At 34.5% G+C, this 16416-nt stretch overlaps 9 protein-coding genes across 9 annotated transcripts; 3 read left to right on the forward strand and 6 right to left on the reverse strand.

Moving 5' to 3' along the window:
- Positions 1–91: 91 nt before the first annotated feature.
- On the forward strand, positions 92–1906 carry AC631_04590 (uncharacterized protein; the record flags this gene model as incomplete). The annotated part of the gene is made up of 1 exon (XM_015613419.1): positions 92–1906. One exon carries the CDS (start codon positions 92–94, stop codon positions 1904–1906), a length of 1815 nt encoding a protein of 604 aa, XP_015465752.1.
- Positions 1907–1942: 36 nt separating this feature from the next.
- On the reverse strand, positions 1943–2662 carry GRX3 (monothiol glutaredoxin; the record flags this gene model as incomplete). Its single annotated transcript, XM_015613420.1, has 1 exon — positions 1943–2662. One exon carries the CDS (start codon positions 2660–2662, stop codon positions 1943–1945), a length of 720 nt encoding a protein of 239 aa, XP_015465753.1.
- Positions 2663–3321: 659 nt separating this feature from the next.
- Positions 3322–7239, forward strand: ADR1 (DNA-binding transcription factor; the record flags this gene model as incomplete). The annotated part of the gene is made up of 1 exon (XM_015613421.1): positions 3322–7239. The coding sequence occupies one exon, from the start codon at positions 3322–3324 to the stop codon at positions 7237–7239; it is 3918 nt and encodes a 1305-aa protein (XP_015465754.1).
- A 332-nt stretch (positions 7240–7571) lies between these two features.
- AC631_04593 (uncharacterized protein) lies at positions 7572–7922 on the forward strand (the record flags this gene model as incomplete). Its single annotated transcript, XM_015613422.1, has 1 exon — positions 7572–7922. One exon carries the CDS (start codon positions 7572–7574, stop codon positions 7920–7922), a length of 351 nt encoding a protein of 116 aa, XP_015465755.1.
- A 178-nt stretch (positions 7923–8100) lies between these two features.
- AC631_04594 (uncharacterized protein) lies at positions 8101–8607 on the reverse strand (the record flags this gene model as incomplete). The annotated part of the gene is made up of 1 exon (XM_015613423.1): positions 8101–8607. One exon carries the CDS (start codon positions 8605–8607, stop codon positions 8101–8103), a length of 507 nt encoding a protein of 168 aa, XP_015465756.1.
- Positions 8608–8710: 103 nt separating this feature from the next.
- Positions 8711–10408, reverse strand: AC631_04595 (uncharacterized protein; the record flags this gene model as incomplete). Its single annotated transcript, XM_015613424.1, has 1 exon — positions 8711–10408. The coding sequence occupies one exon, from the start codon at positions 10406–10408 to the stop codon at positions 8711–8713; it is 1698 nt and encodes a 565-aa protein (XP_015465757.1).
- A 116-nt stretch (positions 10409–10524) lies between these two features.
- On the reverse strand, positions 10525–12396 carry AC631_04596 (uncharacterized protein; the record flags this gene model as incomplete). The annotated part of the gene is made up of 1 exon (XM_015613425.1): positions 10525–12396. One exon carries the CDS (start codon positions 12394–12396, stop codon positions 10525–10527), a length of 1872 nt encoding a protein of 623 aa, XP_015465758.1.
- A 432-nt stretch (positions 12397–12828) lies between these two features.
- On the reverse strand, positions 12829–14286 carry PSA2 (Psa2p; the record flags this gene model as incomplete). Its single annotated transcript, XM_015613426.1, has 1 exon — positions 12829–14286. One exon carries the CDS (start codon positions 14284–14286, stop codon positions 12829–12831), a length of 1458 nt encoding a protein of 485 aa, XP_015465759.1.
- A 381-nt stretch (positions 14287–14667) lies between these two features.
- On the reverse strand, positions 14668–16221 carry REX3 (RNA exonuclease; the record flags this gene model as incomplete). Its single annotated transcript, XM_015613427.1, has 1 exon — positions 14668–16221. One exon carries the CDS (start codon positions 16219–16221, stop codon positions 14668–14670), a length of 1554 nt encoding a protein of 517 aa, XP_015465760.1.
- Between the last annotated feature and the right edge of the window lie 195 nt (positions 16222–16416).

A 16416-nucleotide genomic window follows, 5' to 3' on the forward strand; every position in this document is an offset into this window, starting at 1 on the left:
TATGTATTTATTTAGGAATGCTCACGTGATTTAGGTTATGTCAAAATGATTAGTAGGCCCAGGATAACACTCTTTAAACCTGGCAATATTGATGTACAATAAACGTAAACGAGAGAGGAAGGATGATAATAATAAACCAGTTAAAACTGAGGATGTAAGTGATGAAAGCTTAAGCGAATTTGAAACGTCTGAAGAATTCATTCCCTCAAAAAGACCAAAATTGCACACTGGTGCCGATATCTTTCAGCAGCAATGGATAGATAAGTATAATCCTACAAGATCCGAAGATATATGCATAAATCCACGAAAATTAAAGGAAGTTAAGGAAGCATTATCCAATATGATATCCGGGGTGGATCGTACCAAATTGCTTATACTTACAGGACCATCAGGAAGCTCTAAATCGACCACAGTAAAAGTACTCGCAAATGAGATAATTTCTCGTTCAACAACAGGTAGTAACTTTGAGTCATATATGACAAGGCAAGAAAGTATACCACATGATAATTGCATTGAGTATATTGATACAATAGTTAGTGATACACCGCAATCCAAACAATTTAGCGAATTCTTGAAAGATGCAAGATATAGAACGGGGCCAAATTTATCCATAATACTTATAGAAGATCTACCAAATATATTCCATACAGACACATTGTCGAAGTTTCGAAGTGATCTAAATGAATGGGTTAATACAGATTACCAATTACCACCGTTAGTACTATGTCTTACCGAAATAGAATTGACATACGAACAAAGAAATCAAGATTATTTTAATATTGAAAATAACCTAACTGTAGACACTTTATTAGGTAGGGAGTTTTTAAGTCAACATGGTAAGGTCAAGCAAATTAAATTCAATTCTATTGCAGCTTCATTTATGAAGAAGTCAATAAATAAAATAATAAACCAGGAGAAAACCGTATTTAAAGGTATTGCGAGAAATAGTATTAATGACTTCTTAAGTCACATAATTGAAAGTGGAGATATAAGATCGGCGATATCTAATTTACAATTCTGGTCTGGGTTATCTAAGACAGGGCGGGGGGAGATTTTCAACTCTTTACGAGAAAACCAACTAAACTTATTTCACGCCATAGGAAAAGTGATATATTCAAGTTCTAAATTTCGAGATTTAGATGAAGAAGAATCGGATTATTTATCTATAAAGACCGTATTAGATAATTATGGAAATAATTCACTATTAAACTTGTCTATATTGGAAAATTATCATATATACAACGATCTGAATTATGAGTTAGATATTGCAAGCGAAATCACCGATAATTTAAGTATAAGTGACATTTTGAATAACTTCGACGAAGGTAAGGAAACAGGTATACGATGCACTCGAAATCAATTACGGAAGGTCAGGGGGCGCCAATCCCAACGAATGAATGTAAAGTTTCCCCGGCACTTTAAAATGATAAAGGAGTACAACAAAACAAAGCGAGAGATTAATATTTATCGAAGTGTAATCAATGAATGCCGAAATTCATTTAATGATTTGAATTTAATCGATGGTTATTATTTGCCGCTCATTTATAACAAGCAACGACATAATAAATTGAAATATGGAAGACTCGGTGGACTGTTCAAACAAATCATATCTGATGGAGACTTGCCTGTATTGGAAGAAGATACAGCCAGTCTGCATTCAAGGGACCAATTCCAAGTCGATATTGAAGATAAAAATAAAACAGCACAAGAAGATGAAGAAATAATGAGCGATCCTGTGGAAACGGACATCGACTCTGATGACGAGATATTTAACGACTCCATAGACGAAATCCAAATTCACAGATTGGTAACGCAATCCAGAAGCCAAACACTCAAATTGGAATCCGATGATGAATTCCTGTCCGATCCAGAGCTAGACCAACTCATCCTGTCCAAAAACTACTAGCATGTAATAATACACGTTATATATTAAGATAAATACCTAAGTACTTTTAACCGCATTCTCGAAAAAGCTGGAATCTTCCTCGATCGATTCCTTGACGATGTCAAGCCCCCCTTGGAACTCTCCGTTGATATATAATTGAGGGAACGTTGGCCAATCGGAAAAACTCTTGAGGCCCTGTCTGACCGAGTCGTCCTTCAAGATATCGAAAAAGCCAAATCTGACCTGGTGTTCTCTCAAGATCGCCACAAGTTGTCTCGAGAATCCACATTGTGGAGCCGATGGCGATCCCTTCATGAAAAGCATCACTGGGGCTGCACCCGTCAATTTCTTCAATCTCTCGTTCAACGCCTCTGGAGATTCTTCGACTGGAGCTTGAGCTGGCACCTGTGGTGCAGCGGCAGCTGGTGCTGCTGCTGGTGCACCGGTACCCTTCTTCTCTGTGAACTGGTTCAACGCATTTATAAACTCCCTTGGGTCTGCGCCCGACAACTCCTTCAAAATGGTCGAGTTACGAATCAATATGAAATATGGCACAGCCGAAACCTCAAAAAGCTCACTTATGTCAGGGTGGTCGTCGGCATTGATAGATATAAACAAAACTGACTCGTTGGCCTCTGCCAACGTCTTAAACACTGAGTTCATCGTCTGGCACGGTCCTGCCCACGGCGTATGGAAATACAACGCAATCAACTTGCTCGCATCTGATTTGGTCAACTCTGTGAACTGGCTTTCCGACTCTATTTCTATCACTGACATCCTGGTGTCGTATCTAGATATGCTAATATCTTGCTTACTCACTGTTCGATGTACAATTTCTGATAGAAATTTCCATACTAGAAGACAAAAGTCACGTGTTCTCGCAATAGAGACAGAGAACTCTTCTGTGTTTGTCTTGCCACAGTACGACACTACGTGCGATGAACCGTTGGGCTGCGACATTGGCCCTGCGACATTCTCGACGCATCGACACACCGACACGGGTTCTCGGTGTCGGCCGCTCATGCGGCCCGCTGACGTCAGACCACCGGTGAAACCGGGACCAGCCAGTACACACCGCTGTCCGTCTTTACTCCACTTTCAATCATCCTTTCAGATAAGATGCACCCCACAAAAACTCAAGTGAGTAATTTCGGGCTTATTTACAGGTTATCCGAAGAGCCCAGGATTGGCCACCTACTGGTGGTTTGCAGGTTAGGCTGGGGGCCATTTTGGATTCTCGTTTAAACAATTTGTTGGCTCTTTCATATTAATTAAGCGCCAGACCATATATTGGGCAGTATCTAGGGAGTGAATCAATTTATGAAAACTGGTTCAATCAATCAACCATAGAGTATATTCGGAAGGCATAGTAGTTGACACAGTCATTTAACGCTTGCAAAACTTGATTTTGGAATTATACCTGGAGAAGTTTATACATGCATTCTCAGGTTCAGCAAAATAACGCTACATTGTCGATGGAATTTTCCAATAAGATAGATAAGTTGGAGGGTGATAGTGGAGCCGAGGGTACAGGCAACGGAGGAGGGCAAGCAGGGGCTAATAAGAAACAGAAGAGCATACCTTTGGAGCTCACAGCGTATGGGACCACACCGTCAGGAAAACCCCGGCTATTTGTGTGTCAGATATGTACGCGGGCGTTTGCCAGGTTGGAACATTTGAGACGACACGAGAGATCGCACACGAAGGAGAAGCCATTCAGCTGTGGTGTATGCCAGCGGAAATTTTCCAGGAGAGACTTGTTGTTGAGACACGCGCAGAAGTTGCACGCCGGATGTGCTGACGCTATCACCAGATTACGCAGGAAGTCGATCAAGCGGTCGGGATCGGTAGGTGATGACATGGATGACGATATGGTGTCGGGGACACCAGGTCCAGTGAAGGACGCTGGGTCTCCGGGGAGCACCAATCCATCGAGCGGCCACCCATCGCAGTCACCACTTGCACACCAACCTTCAGGGTCTCATGGTGATTTCGATCTTGTGCTGTTCAACCTTAACCTATTCAACCACAAAGGATCGCTGATGTCGAAGTCTGCAAGCAATTCAGGTGCTAAGGACGGTACGACTAGCTCGTTGCAGAAACAGATTTTCGATAGAAGAAAAATAGATAAACATAGAGGTGCATCGTTCTCAGCCCAGTCTGGTGGAAACTACGCTATGGGTTTAGCTGAGCTTAACGATCTTTATCCCGGCACCGACCATGTTGAATTTTCGACTCCCCAGTTATATCCCACCGGCGCCCCAGATGAACACGCATGGCTAAATAACTTATCAACAATTCCTGGTATGAATGACAATAATAACAATAGTAATAGTACTAATGGTACGCATGCAAATGGTACTCCCAATGGCGTACATAATGGTGCCAATTTAAACGGTCCGAAGGGCACCTCTAGACTACCAAGACAAAGCTCAATCTCATCGATTTCTTTAGACCATAATGAAGCGCCAGCAAGTGTATCACATCAGGGATCATTTTCTGGACACCTACCAACTTTAAGATCAGACAGTTTAGCAAGTACCTCGTCATATAATACATACGATTCTTTGAATGGTTTACAGTATATGATGCCCAGTGCGACTGTTTCAAATAATGAGATAACTCCTTTTAATTCGGCCAATACCAATAATCACATGAACAACCAACACAACGAGGAATATGGGTATTCCTTCTACGATATACCGGAATCAATGATGGCAAATTCAGGAAACCATTTCAAATTATCTAACCACCTCACACCCATTAAACAGGAAGATGACGAAATGACAATGACAAGCATGAATCACGAAAATAATACCAATCACACTAATACCAATGGCTTCAAACGCAACCCTAGTCTCTCTGAAGATAATGTCAATAATAATAATAATAATAATAATAATAATAATATCAACGAAAACAACAATAATCATCAAGGAGGTAGCCAGAATTTTGATTTGAATTTCTTAAATGATATAGGAGAATTAACGAACGAATTTGATGTAAATGCTAAATTTATGCCTAATGGTTATTCATTTTATGGTGATAATAATTCTGTATCGTCTAGTGGCATGGAAACTAATTCACCACAAATGATATCTCCATCAGTTTCGCAAAGTCAATATCAATCAGAAACATCATTACCACAACCACAACCACATCTGATTCATCAACAACCTATAAGTGACCATAATTATTTAAATCAATCCCATTTAATGAACTTTGATCATACTAAAAAGAGAAGGAACTCTTTTAAAGCCGGTAATTATTCTAAGAATAAATTATTTACCAATAATATCAGATATATGATCAATAAGTCTTTGAGTAAATATCCAATCAATGGTATAATGACACCAACTATTCCCTCAAATGAAAAATTGGAATTCTATACTAACAATTTTGTTAATATCTTCTTGTCACATTTTCCATTTATACATATTTCAAAATTAAATGAGTATGAAATTATGAGCATGACTTCTAATGAAGATTTATCAAATGAAAGCGCTAGGGTTTGTTTGCCTTTATTGACAGCTACAATTGGTGCATTGTTAGCCAATAATAAGAATGATTCTGAACATTTATATGAAGCTTCGAGGAGAACGATTCATATCTATTTAGAAAGTAGAAAAAATTCTGTTAATGAGGCTACTTCAAACTCGGGGCTTAGCTCAACTCCACAATCTACAAATCCACTATGGTTAATCCAGTCGTTGACCCTATCGGTAATTTACGGATTATTCTCCGATAATGAAAATAATGTGTACATTGTGATAAGGCAATTGAACGCATTAAATTCCTTGGTTAAAACGTCCATAAAGAGTAATAGGACTGTATTGTTTTCGATCAATGGTGAAGATGAGGATATTTACAATAAGATGAATGAAATCAAATCGAATGATTTCTTACAGAATGATTCTTTATTTTCAACAACATCGTTCAATATCAATGACGAAATCAAATTCAAAAATATCATCAATATTCAATCGCAAACAAGAATAGTTTTCATGATCTATAGATTGACAAATTTCTTATTAATGATGTATAATGTCCCCTTGACATTGAGTATCAATGATCTAGGGTTATTGGAAGCTCCTACTAGAAAGGATGAATTCTTATGGAGCTTTAAAAATTATCAATCTTTCCAAGAATACAACCAAAATAATCATACAAATAAAACCTTAAATGACTACTTAAATCCAAATGGAAATAAAATGGTGTTCAGGGAGATCTTGTACCAAATTACTAAGGCGGATGTTCATAATGGCTTGGACGATGTCTTAAGTGAGAAGCTAAATAATTTAAGTCAATTTGGATTTGTGTCGATAGTCAACGGAATTTATGAGAGTAAACAATATCCAGATTTACAGAACATGGATGTTTTTGCGGTACTAGATAATTTAACGAGCTATATCGGATCACCTAACTTCACATTCCCAATCGCAAATGAAAACATCAATGGTAATCAAAGTATTAGTGAGTCATTCCACTCTAAATCAACTGCTGATTTTGAAAAACAAAAATTAGATTTTGCATTATTAGTAAATTTTGTAAAAGTTACCTCATTGATTGATTTCAAGTACGTCAAGGAACAAAGTTGGCTAAGAAATTTTGATGAATTAACTTCTAATTTTAATAGTTTTTTGAGTACCATACATGAGATCAGTGATTATGATTACCTTAGAATTGTTGATTGTTGCATCATAATCGTTAAATTGGTCTTGTTCAAAACTGAGAGTAATAATTCTAACAGCTCTGCGTTTGACACTCATATGGATTTGAAATTCATGCATGATCCAACTAGCAATAGAAGCTTGATTAATGAATATGAAAGTACATCTACTGTTTTCGAGAAACTAATCGATATTAAGGTATATGATGGTGAATTTGATATCTCTAAAAACTCTATTCATTTGCAAATGCTATTCCATGTATTTTCCATTTTGTCTGTTTTTTCAATTCACTTGATAAGGAAAAATAATGACAATGAAATTAACAGTACTTTAAAGTCAGAATTAAACCAAAGGTTTAATACCGTTTTGATGATACTAGGTAAAATTGAAAACTTCTTAAAGAATAAATATCAAAATCTTAAATTAGAGAATCAATTTACCAACTTATATTTATACTCAAATGGAAATAATAATGGTGAATTTGGTCCATTACATGGAAACAATTTATCGAATGAATACAATTATAGTCTAGAAAAAACATTATACATTTTAAAAATTGGTGAATTATTATTGGGTTTTATATACGATACAAATATTAAAGTTTGTATCTTTAAAAAGTTAAGTGGCAGCTTATCACAAATTAGAAAATTTTTAATTGACAATGAATCTAAAGTTCTTTCTTAAAAAGTGATGAAGGAATTATCCTTGAAGGTTATTAATGATTATTTATTTGCACAAGAAAAAGTTATTCATATAATTATTGAATTATTATTTATTTATTTATCTATTTATTATTAATATAATATAATTTACTTCTTACTTTTGATTTATATAATATATCCTAATAACTTTAATCAAATAATAAGGAAAATGTACAAGAACTAAATCCGTTTAGTAGTATAAATATGTCTATCACTACAGTTTTGATGCGAGTCTCTCATCTACTTTTTTTTTTGTCATCGGTCGCAGACTGAATAAATTCATATTCAAAAAGTGTCTTATCGAAGGTTGCAGCTATGTCTACTTCTACGCCAGTATCTCCAATTGAACATTCAAAGAGGTCCAATCATTCATTTCTATCAATCGAAATGATTCAGGAAAAATTTTCGCCTAAAACGATTAAAGATTTCAAGTTTGCTCTATCTGGTTCAATAGTAATGATCTTAATTTTGTTTCATTATGCTTGGATCATGAAACGTTTAATTATGAATCGATACTTATCCATTTGGTGGATAATTACTTACTTTGGTATATTTGGTGCAAATGTTTTAACTTTAGGGTATGTTTTGTTATTTGTTCTTTATCCAATAATTTACAAGGAAGAAATAGAACAGGATAGAATACCTAATAGTAAGAAAGAAGAATAACTTCAAGCAAAGTAGCAATTTTATTTTCTATCAGTTGTATCAAACGAAAGCATATTATTATCATATAAAATCAAAAGTAATGTAGCCTATATACAAGTAGCATCTAATACGCAAGAAGATTTCACCATTTCATCAACATCAAATGTTCATTCCATCATTCACTTAAATACAGTAGCTATCAAACTAATCTCTTAGATAAAACAATTCCATAAACACCGAGAGAAAGGATGGATACCATATTAACCAAAGAAGAAATACCATGGTATTTACCGAATTGCTTGTTTAATTTAACCATCTCTTTAGAAGGCTTTACTTCACCATCTTCAATAACTTCGTGTAACTTTTCGCTAACTAATTTATTTCTCTGGTCTTTAATTTGTTGGCACCATGGTAATAAAACAAAGTAGTTAAGGGCACCGGTAGCACTTGATAAAGCCAATAATCCAAATGTGAATGGACATAACTTTAATGGTGTTGTTAAACCTAATACTAAAGGTGACAACGCTTGTCCAAGAAAATAAGTTGGAAAGACCTTATTCTGAAGATTACTGAATTCTGGTCTGGATAAATGCTTGAACGCAATTGGAGAGACGATGAATGAGTGGAACACAGAACCTCCAAAAACAATGGAGTAGAATAAAAAGTGGTATGGTGCTGTAGTGTTTAATCCTAATCTGGCAATCATACTGTTTGGATCTCTATTTTTAATTTAACTTATTTTATTTGAAGTATTTGATGTATATAATGGCAATTAATAAAATTGAGATTCGTCTAAATGTGAGCGCGAATTATAGATTCTCTACCATACTAAAGATGTTATTCAAAGCATTTTGTTTTACCGATTCATCATAATCCAAAATATCCTCAGATAACTTTTTGTAATTGTTAACTAGCCAGACAAAATCACTCTGTAACCCTAAACTCATATTATTAAGATTGGAATTACTTATATCATTCTGTCTCTTAATTCTTGAAGTTTGTTCATATTCTTTAGCTGCGATTTCGGCCTTGTCAACTATTTCATTAGAAATGCCGCACATAGATGCTACATTCATACCAAAGGATCCAGGAGCGGCACCTTGTTCTAATTTATATAAAAAGGTGATGTTTCTAGAATGATCATCAATTAAAATTGCCATTCTCAAAGGCTTAATTTGAGGGTGATTTCTAAAGGATAATCCTAAAGATCCATAATGAGTTGCAAAAAAGCCTAATGATTGAATATGAGTTGCCAATTGATATAGAACAGATTCAGCAATTGAATAACCGTCACTAGAAGAACCACCTCTACCTAATTCATCTAAGATAACCAATGAGTTAGGAGTAGCATTACTTAAAATTTTCTTAGTTTCTGATAACTCAACGAAGAACGTGGATTTGCCCTGCATTATATTATCATTGGCCCCTAATCTTGTCATAATTCTATCGATTGGGTTCAATCTTGCCAGAGAAGCTGGAACATAGCACCCTATTTGACTCAATATAATTGCTAACGCAGTTGTTCTCATTATTGTAGATTTTCCAGCGGCATTTGCACCAGTAAGAAGTCCAAAATTTGGCTCTGAGCCTCCTAAGCAAATGTCATTGGGTATAAAGTCCTTTGTTCCAATAAAACAAGGGTGTCTTAATTCCTTGAATTCAATCAATCCTTTGTCTGCTTTCTCAAACTCTGGTCTACAAGATGGATATCCGATAGATTCAGAAACTTTCGTCAATGCAATCAAGCAGTCAATATTAGCAATATTCCTTATGGCTGACATCCAAATTGAATAATGCTTATTGAACTTTTCATACATCCTGAACTTCAAAGTCTCACAGACCATTTTATGCAATTCCTTTTGCTCCATTAATTCCCTAACCAATTTTCTGACTTCTGGCGACCAAAATCTTTTGACCTTCGATGTCGATCCCATTTGTTGCCAATCCTTAGGTATATTTTTTATCTTGTTTGGTACTTCAATTAAAAATATTTCCTTACCAGAATCTTTATAACAAATTTCATTGGATTTATACTGTTTCTTGTACACCATTAAATGCTCATTCAATTCACCTTCAAGAGCGTTGATTTTGGCATGGGACTCATCAAACTCATTATCAATTCCCTTCATAGGTACGACAATATCACGCATTGCTTCTTGTCTATCAAAGGCGTCATCCCATTCGTTGATAGAACTTTCTAGTTCCACTGGAAAATTATTCACAAACTTATGTAACGACCCTGTTTCTCTGTCTGAAAAGTCACGAACATCAACGATTAATTTTGAAATTTTTTCGAAACTTTCAACAACTCTCAAGAAATCTTTAAATCTCAAAGTTTTACTGTGAATTCTTGCCAAGAGCCTTTCTAAATCAGGCAAACCATTGAATGCTTGTTCCAATATTTCTCTGAATTTTGAGCCTTCACCCATTAAATAGTCTATAGAATCGTATCTTTCATTGATGTCATCGATTTTCATCAATGGATGTAAAATCCAATGCTTTAACATCCTTTTACCAAAAGGGGTAATTGCCCTATTCACCAATTTAAATAAAGTCCCCTTCTCACCACCATCGAATGAATTATTCAAAATTTCCAAATTGTTCAATGTAACACCATCTAAAATTAAATGTTTAGAAGTATTTTTGAAATAACGTATTCATCAATGTTGCCTAAAGTCATGATACTTTCATCCAATTTCAATGACTTCAAATAATATAATAAACCTCCAAATGCATTGAATGCACATTTATGATTATCTTTGAAGTTAACTAAAATCTTAGGAAAATGAGAATAATCATCTAAATCTTCAGCTTCATAGTATTTACTCTTAACCAAATTTTCTAAGGTTGAATCATAATCCCAAAATTCAGAAATTGGATTTAAGTTATTCCAAATTTGGTTAGAATTGTGTGCATTAAATTTCAAGATCTTATTAGCAATGGAACATAAATTATTTTTTTCACATAAAACTTCCTTAGGTCTAATCTGAGTGATGAGAGTATCCAACTTGGTGCATTCATTATCATCAGAAAATTCAATTAAATTTAATTCGGATGTTGCAGTATCAACGAAAGCAATACCGAAGACTTTGCTACCATCATCTAACTGTTCTTCTTTTATACTCAAACAATAAATGGACATATCATCACTAATCATATTTAAATCTGTCAAAGTTCCCCCTGTCAATACTCCTGTTAATTCTCTTTTAATAATCTTTTCTTCCTTAGTCGAGCCTCCTCGCATTTCTTTCGCCAATAGTGTCTCCTTTTGATCCACACGAGCAACTTTGTAGCCCAGATTGATAAATTCCTTAGCCCAGTAGTCAAAAGACATCTCTGGAATTCCTGCTAATTTCATATTGGCTCTGCCACCACCTGCAATTTTTAGATCAAATTGAGAATTTGCAATCATTGCATCATTTTCGTATAATTCATAAAATTTTCCTTTCTTAAAGAAAACAACTGTATCCCACATTTTAGATTTAATCTCCCAGTATTGTTTCTCAAAAGCAGTAAATTTTGACCACGCTGATGAAGGAACAAACAACGTTCTTGAATCATAATTAGGATCATCAGGTGTTCTCTTTTCGGCATCCTTAATATTAACCAACCATTGATACCTTTCTTCGTTTTCTTTTGAAAATTTATTATTCTTGATTGTTGTGGAAGATGGACTTGAAACTTTTGGCTTCGGTAATGAATTTGACGATGCGATATAAGAAGAATTCGCTTTAAACTTGCTGCCTAATGAACTTCTATCAGGTGATACGGAGTCCACATTACCTTCTTTTACTTCTGATTTTGCAACAGTTTTGCTTTTCTTTTTCGATTTTCTTATAGCGATCTCTTCTTCTTCTACTACGTCTTCATCGTCGTCATCACCATTTTCTATTTCACTCTCTTCGTTATCATCCGCAATAAAATCACTCATATCATCATCTTGATCGTCTTCCACATCTTCCAGATTAAATTCGTCTTCATCATCATCACTTTCCACTATCTTTCTTCTTTTGCGGGATACACTAGAGATATTAGTATCCTCTTCAACATCTGATCCCGCATAGCTAATGGATTTGTTAGGGCGACGTTTCGAGACTGGGCTCGAATTAAGGACAGCATTATTTGAGGAGTCAGATAATGGTTTTTTAGGGATTTCTTGTTGCTTCTCTTCCTTAACTGGTGAAGACTTTGGGAATTCTGGATTTGAAATTTTACATGTCGTATCCACGGCGGCACTAGTTTCGGAAGTTAAAGGTGTATCTGTTAATTGGGTATCTTCTAGCATACTATTCTCATTCTCTTTATCGCTTCCATCCTTAACTTCATTGTTAATTTTACTTTTTAATGGTGAAGATTCTTGCCCAGGTTTAGTAGCAGGCTTGAAGAATGACATAAGAGACAGTTGCTTCTTTTTGGAGCCACTTCCTGAAGAAGGTCCATTTATTTTGTTTCCATTCTTATTTGGGGTTGATGGCTTTCTTAGCTTCAGTGACATGTTCAGGTTGTCTAAAGAAAGTTTAATAAAAAGATACTTCTAGAATAAGGATTGTTAAAATCTATTTGATTTCATTATCAAAACACCTTAATCGCGTTTTGGGTGCAGATCGCGTCTTGTTGCAATTGATTTTTTTTTTGCATCTATACACCAAGCAAAAATTCCAAAACTAATACCACAATTTTATTATTGTTTTCTTACATAATTCTACAATTCTACAATTAAATCTTATATTTGAAATCAAGATGTTATTCGTACAAAAACAAAGTAAGAATACTCCTTAGTAATCATAATCATAGATTTAGAATATATGTTTTGCAAATAAAATTGAAATACTTTGATCAAATCTACCCAATCTTAAATTTTAAGACAGCACTTTAAAAGCTATTACGCTAATGGCTTCATTTGCCTTGAGCAATATCAACTCATTCATTACATGATAATTTCGTATTTCACATCATCTCTTAATTCCTTATGCGGTAAAACAATCGAATTGTAGACAAAAACCTGATTGCTCACAACTGTATTCTGACATAAAACCACTATATTGTTGATAAGCTTAAAATAACCGTCAGACTTGACTTGATTAATATCCTTGCTTATTGTGTCATTAGTAAATGTACCTTCAATACGACACCACCTTCCAATCTTAACCCCTTTAGAAATGATAGCATTTGCAACAAACGAATTATCCCCGATTGTAACATTATCTGAGATAATACTATTTTTAATTCTAACACCATTTCCAATTGTAACATTTTTACCTAGTGATACATTTGGTCCTATTTTACAATTCTCTGAAGTTGTTAAAAATTTAGAAGCTCTAACCGGGGAAATTATCTTATCCGAAGCTTCTTCTAAATCGTTATAAGCAGCATTTTTCTTGCATTCTTCTAATAAAAAGATATTTGCAAATAGAGCAGAAATGGGGGTTTTCAATTGGTACCAGAAACTATCTGATTTATAAGTCAAAAACTTATTTTTAGCTTCAGGCAAGAACTTCAATACATCCAATTCGAGTGAGAGAACATTGGAATTAATAGATTCATTGTCTAGATTGTGTCTATCGTATTCTTTACACTTTAAAGATTTATGATTTTGGGACTTTGCAAGAAATTCTAATATAGACTTGTCAAAAACATATACTCCTCCATTAATTAGTGTGTTATACTCTGTTTGCAATTGAAATTCTGAGAATTTGGAAGAAGGCTTTTCAACATAATGAACAACCTTTGAGTCCGACTTAGTTGCAATTATTGTACCATATTTACTAAAAGTATCAACATTATCGTATACCTTGAACGAAGTGTGGTTCTGTATTTGTGTCTTGTTCTGATAATTATTCATGAGAAGTAACGGATTGATACCCAAGATCACAGAATCTGCATTGCTATTCTCATAGAATTGGATTAATTCTTTGAAAGGATAGTTGCACACGACATCTCCATGAATAACTAATAATTTCTTGCAGGTGCCATCACCAAATATTTCATCTCTAAAATAATAAAGTCCTCCTCCGGTTCCCATAGAATATGGTTCTGTCAAGTATTTTATATTCAAGTTAGAAAACTCTTTCTTAGTTTCTGCAATATAGTCCTCAAATGGCTTCAAATCTGTAAAATATCCAAGGAGAAATACATCAATTAGTCCATTTACTTCTAACTCTGCTATCTTTTGAACTATATGGCTTATCAACGGTTTGCCAGCAACTGGAAATAATACCTTGGGTGTATCCATTGACAAAGGCCTAAACCTTGTACCAGTGGTTTCACCTCCGATCAAAATAACTACTTTCAATGACATATCCTTATCTTGGGTACTTATCTTAGTAAAATCGAAAAAGGATATTCTATTTTTATCACCGTAGCAATGTGTGGGGGAGTTATACATAATCACTTGATCATCGCACAGATTGCAAAAAGATTGATCGCATCACATTCTCTAAAAGAATAAAAGTCTGTCATAATTGACCTCGCATACTTGATTTCCCCAATATTATATAGTAAGTACCTTCAATATTGCAAGCTAAAAAAGGATTTCTACGAGTTACAGTTAGTAATAGTTGATAAATGATTATGCTATAAAAAGTATGATAGTGATATATTTACTTGTCAAACTTTCATAATTATGCTTTGGAACCTTCTTTATCTAAAATACTTAAGATCTAGGAAATATTCGAAACAATCTTTTTAATGACAACAATATTTTATTTAATTTTAGTAAAAGAACGTATATTTTGCAACCAGTGTTCAATATTGTGCGTCGCACTAACTATGAATCTTGATTTATGAAGTATTTGACCACATCAATAGCTGCTAGAGAGTCCTCACTACTGTCGTGTTCTCCAGATTGAATAGTTCTGCCTAAATACTTGAAAGTTAAGTATTTGAGAGGAAATCTGAATTTAGGTGATGTCTTGTGCTTTGGATATAACACAGCAGTGTCAATTATCCTCTCGTGTATAAGTCTCATAGAATTCATATCATTTTCAAGTCCGTGACCAATTAGGATAGTATTAGAATCAATAACTTCACCTAAAAGTCGAATCAGATCCTCAAAATTCATTGCCTCTTCCTTAATCTCTGCAATTCCAGACCACTTTGTATTAAGATCAATAACCTCACCCTTTGGCCTGACTAGAATATCAATAATATCCTCGCCACTGAAAAAATCGACAGCTGTAATTCTCAATAATTCAAACCCTCTAGTAGTAAACCCCATTTCACAATCAATGCCGACAACTTTAAAACTTTGACTATTTATACCAAATAATTCACTTGTCATATGAAATGGCAAAGCGTATTGCATTTCTCCAGGGCTATTCCAATAAAAGACATGATGCTCTGACACTTCGCAGCTATCTGTCTCGCCGCCAACGACACCTCCACAGCATTCGTATATTTTATTGAATGCGTCCTTCTTAATTACTTTTCCCGAGTGATAATGGCATTGTATAGGTTTGAGCTGCTCTTGTAGTTTGAATTCATTGTTGCATCTTCTACATGTTCTGACATTGTCCGGTACTATTGAATCAGGAATATTCATGATATATCCAAATTTGATGAGTGTTTCTCGTGGTATGACTAATTCCTCTAACTTTGTAAGATATTCTGAATCGGTAAGCTTTTTTTTCTTATTTTCAAATTTCTCAGGATTATTCAATTCATAAATTTTACTCTTAATCGATTGTGAATAAGTATTTGGTGTGCACTCAGTGGCCACTTTAAATTCTTCCTCTGTGGCTTTTAATATTGGTGTTGGAATATTGGGATCATTCTTTTTCAATGTATCAACCATGATTTGGATAAATTTTTTCCTTACTTGAATTGTTGCTGGTGCAGCCAGCTTGATCTCTTTTGGCAATATAAATTTTGGCTCTTCAACCTTTGTTTCTTTGTTTTCTTCTAATAGATTGGTAACAAAGGCTTTATATTGCTCTAAGTTATTACTTCTATCTGCCATCTCATATTCTTTTTCGATTGCATCTTTATTTGGTGTATCATGATTTAAGCCAAGATAGTATTTAGCAATCTTTTTCACATTAATTGTCCTATCTGATCTGGATATTTGCAAATGATTTATAGCTTTGGGAATAGTATAGGACGTATCTTGTGCTTTTTCTACTTTCACTTTAGGTTTATCTGATTGATCAAGTTTCTTAACCAGTTTGGGTAATTCGTCACCCTCTAGTGACCTTTTCTTAGGATTGACTTCTTTCAACTTAAAGTCATGGTTAAATATGCAATTGAGAACTGTACATTTTTTGTTCTTACGTATTTCTGGACATTCTAACTTGTCAAAATATCCATCTCTTTTCTTAAACATGACATCTTCGATAACTATTGAACATCGATATCATCTATCATACTTAAAAACCCTAAATAGCCTAAGAATATAATAACTGTTACCCGGTGTAACGGTGCCCTATAATAAAAAAAATTTGAGGACAAATACACATGTTCATAACCATCTGAAAAACTATTTAAGTACGGTAATCGAAGAATATTTTTATGTTTTCTT

Source organism: Debaryomyces fabryi, assembly GCF_001447935.2.
Source record: "Debaryomyces fabryi strain CBS 789 chromosome Unknown contig00128, whole genome shotgun sequence".
Lineage (NCBI taxonomy): Eukaryota > Fungi > Ascomycota > Pichiomycetes > Serinales > Debaryomycetaceae > Debaryomyces > Debaryomyces fabryi.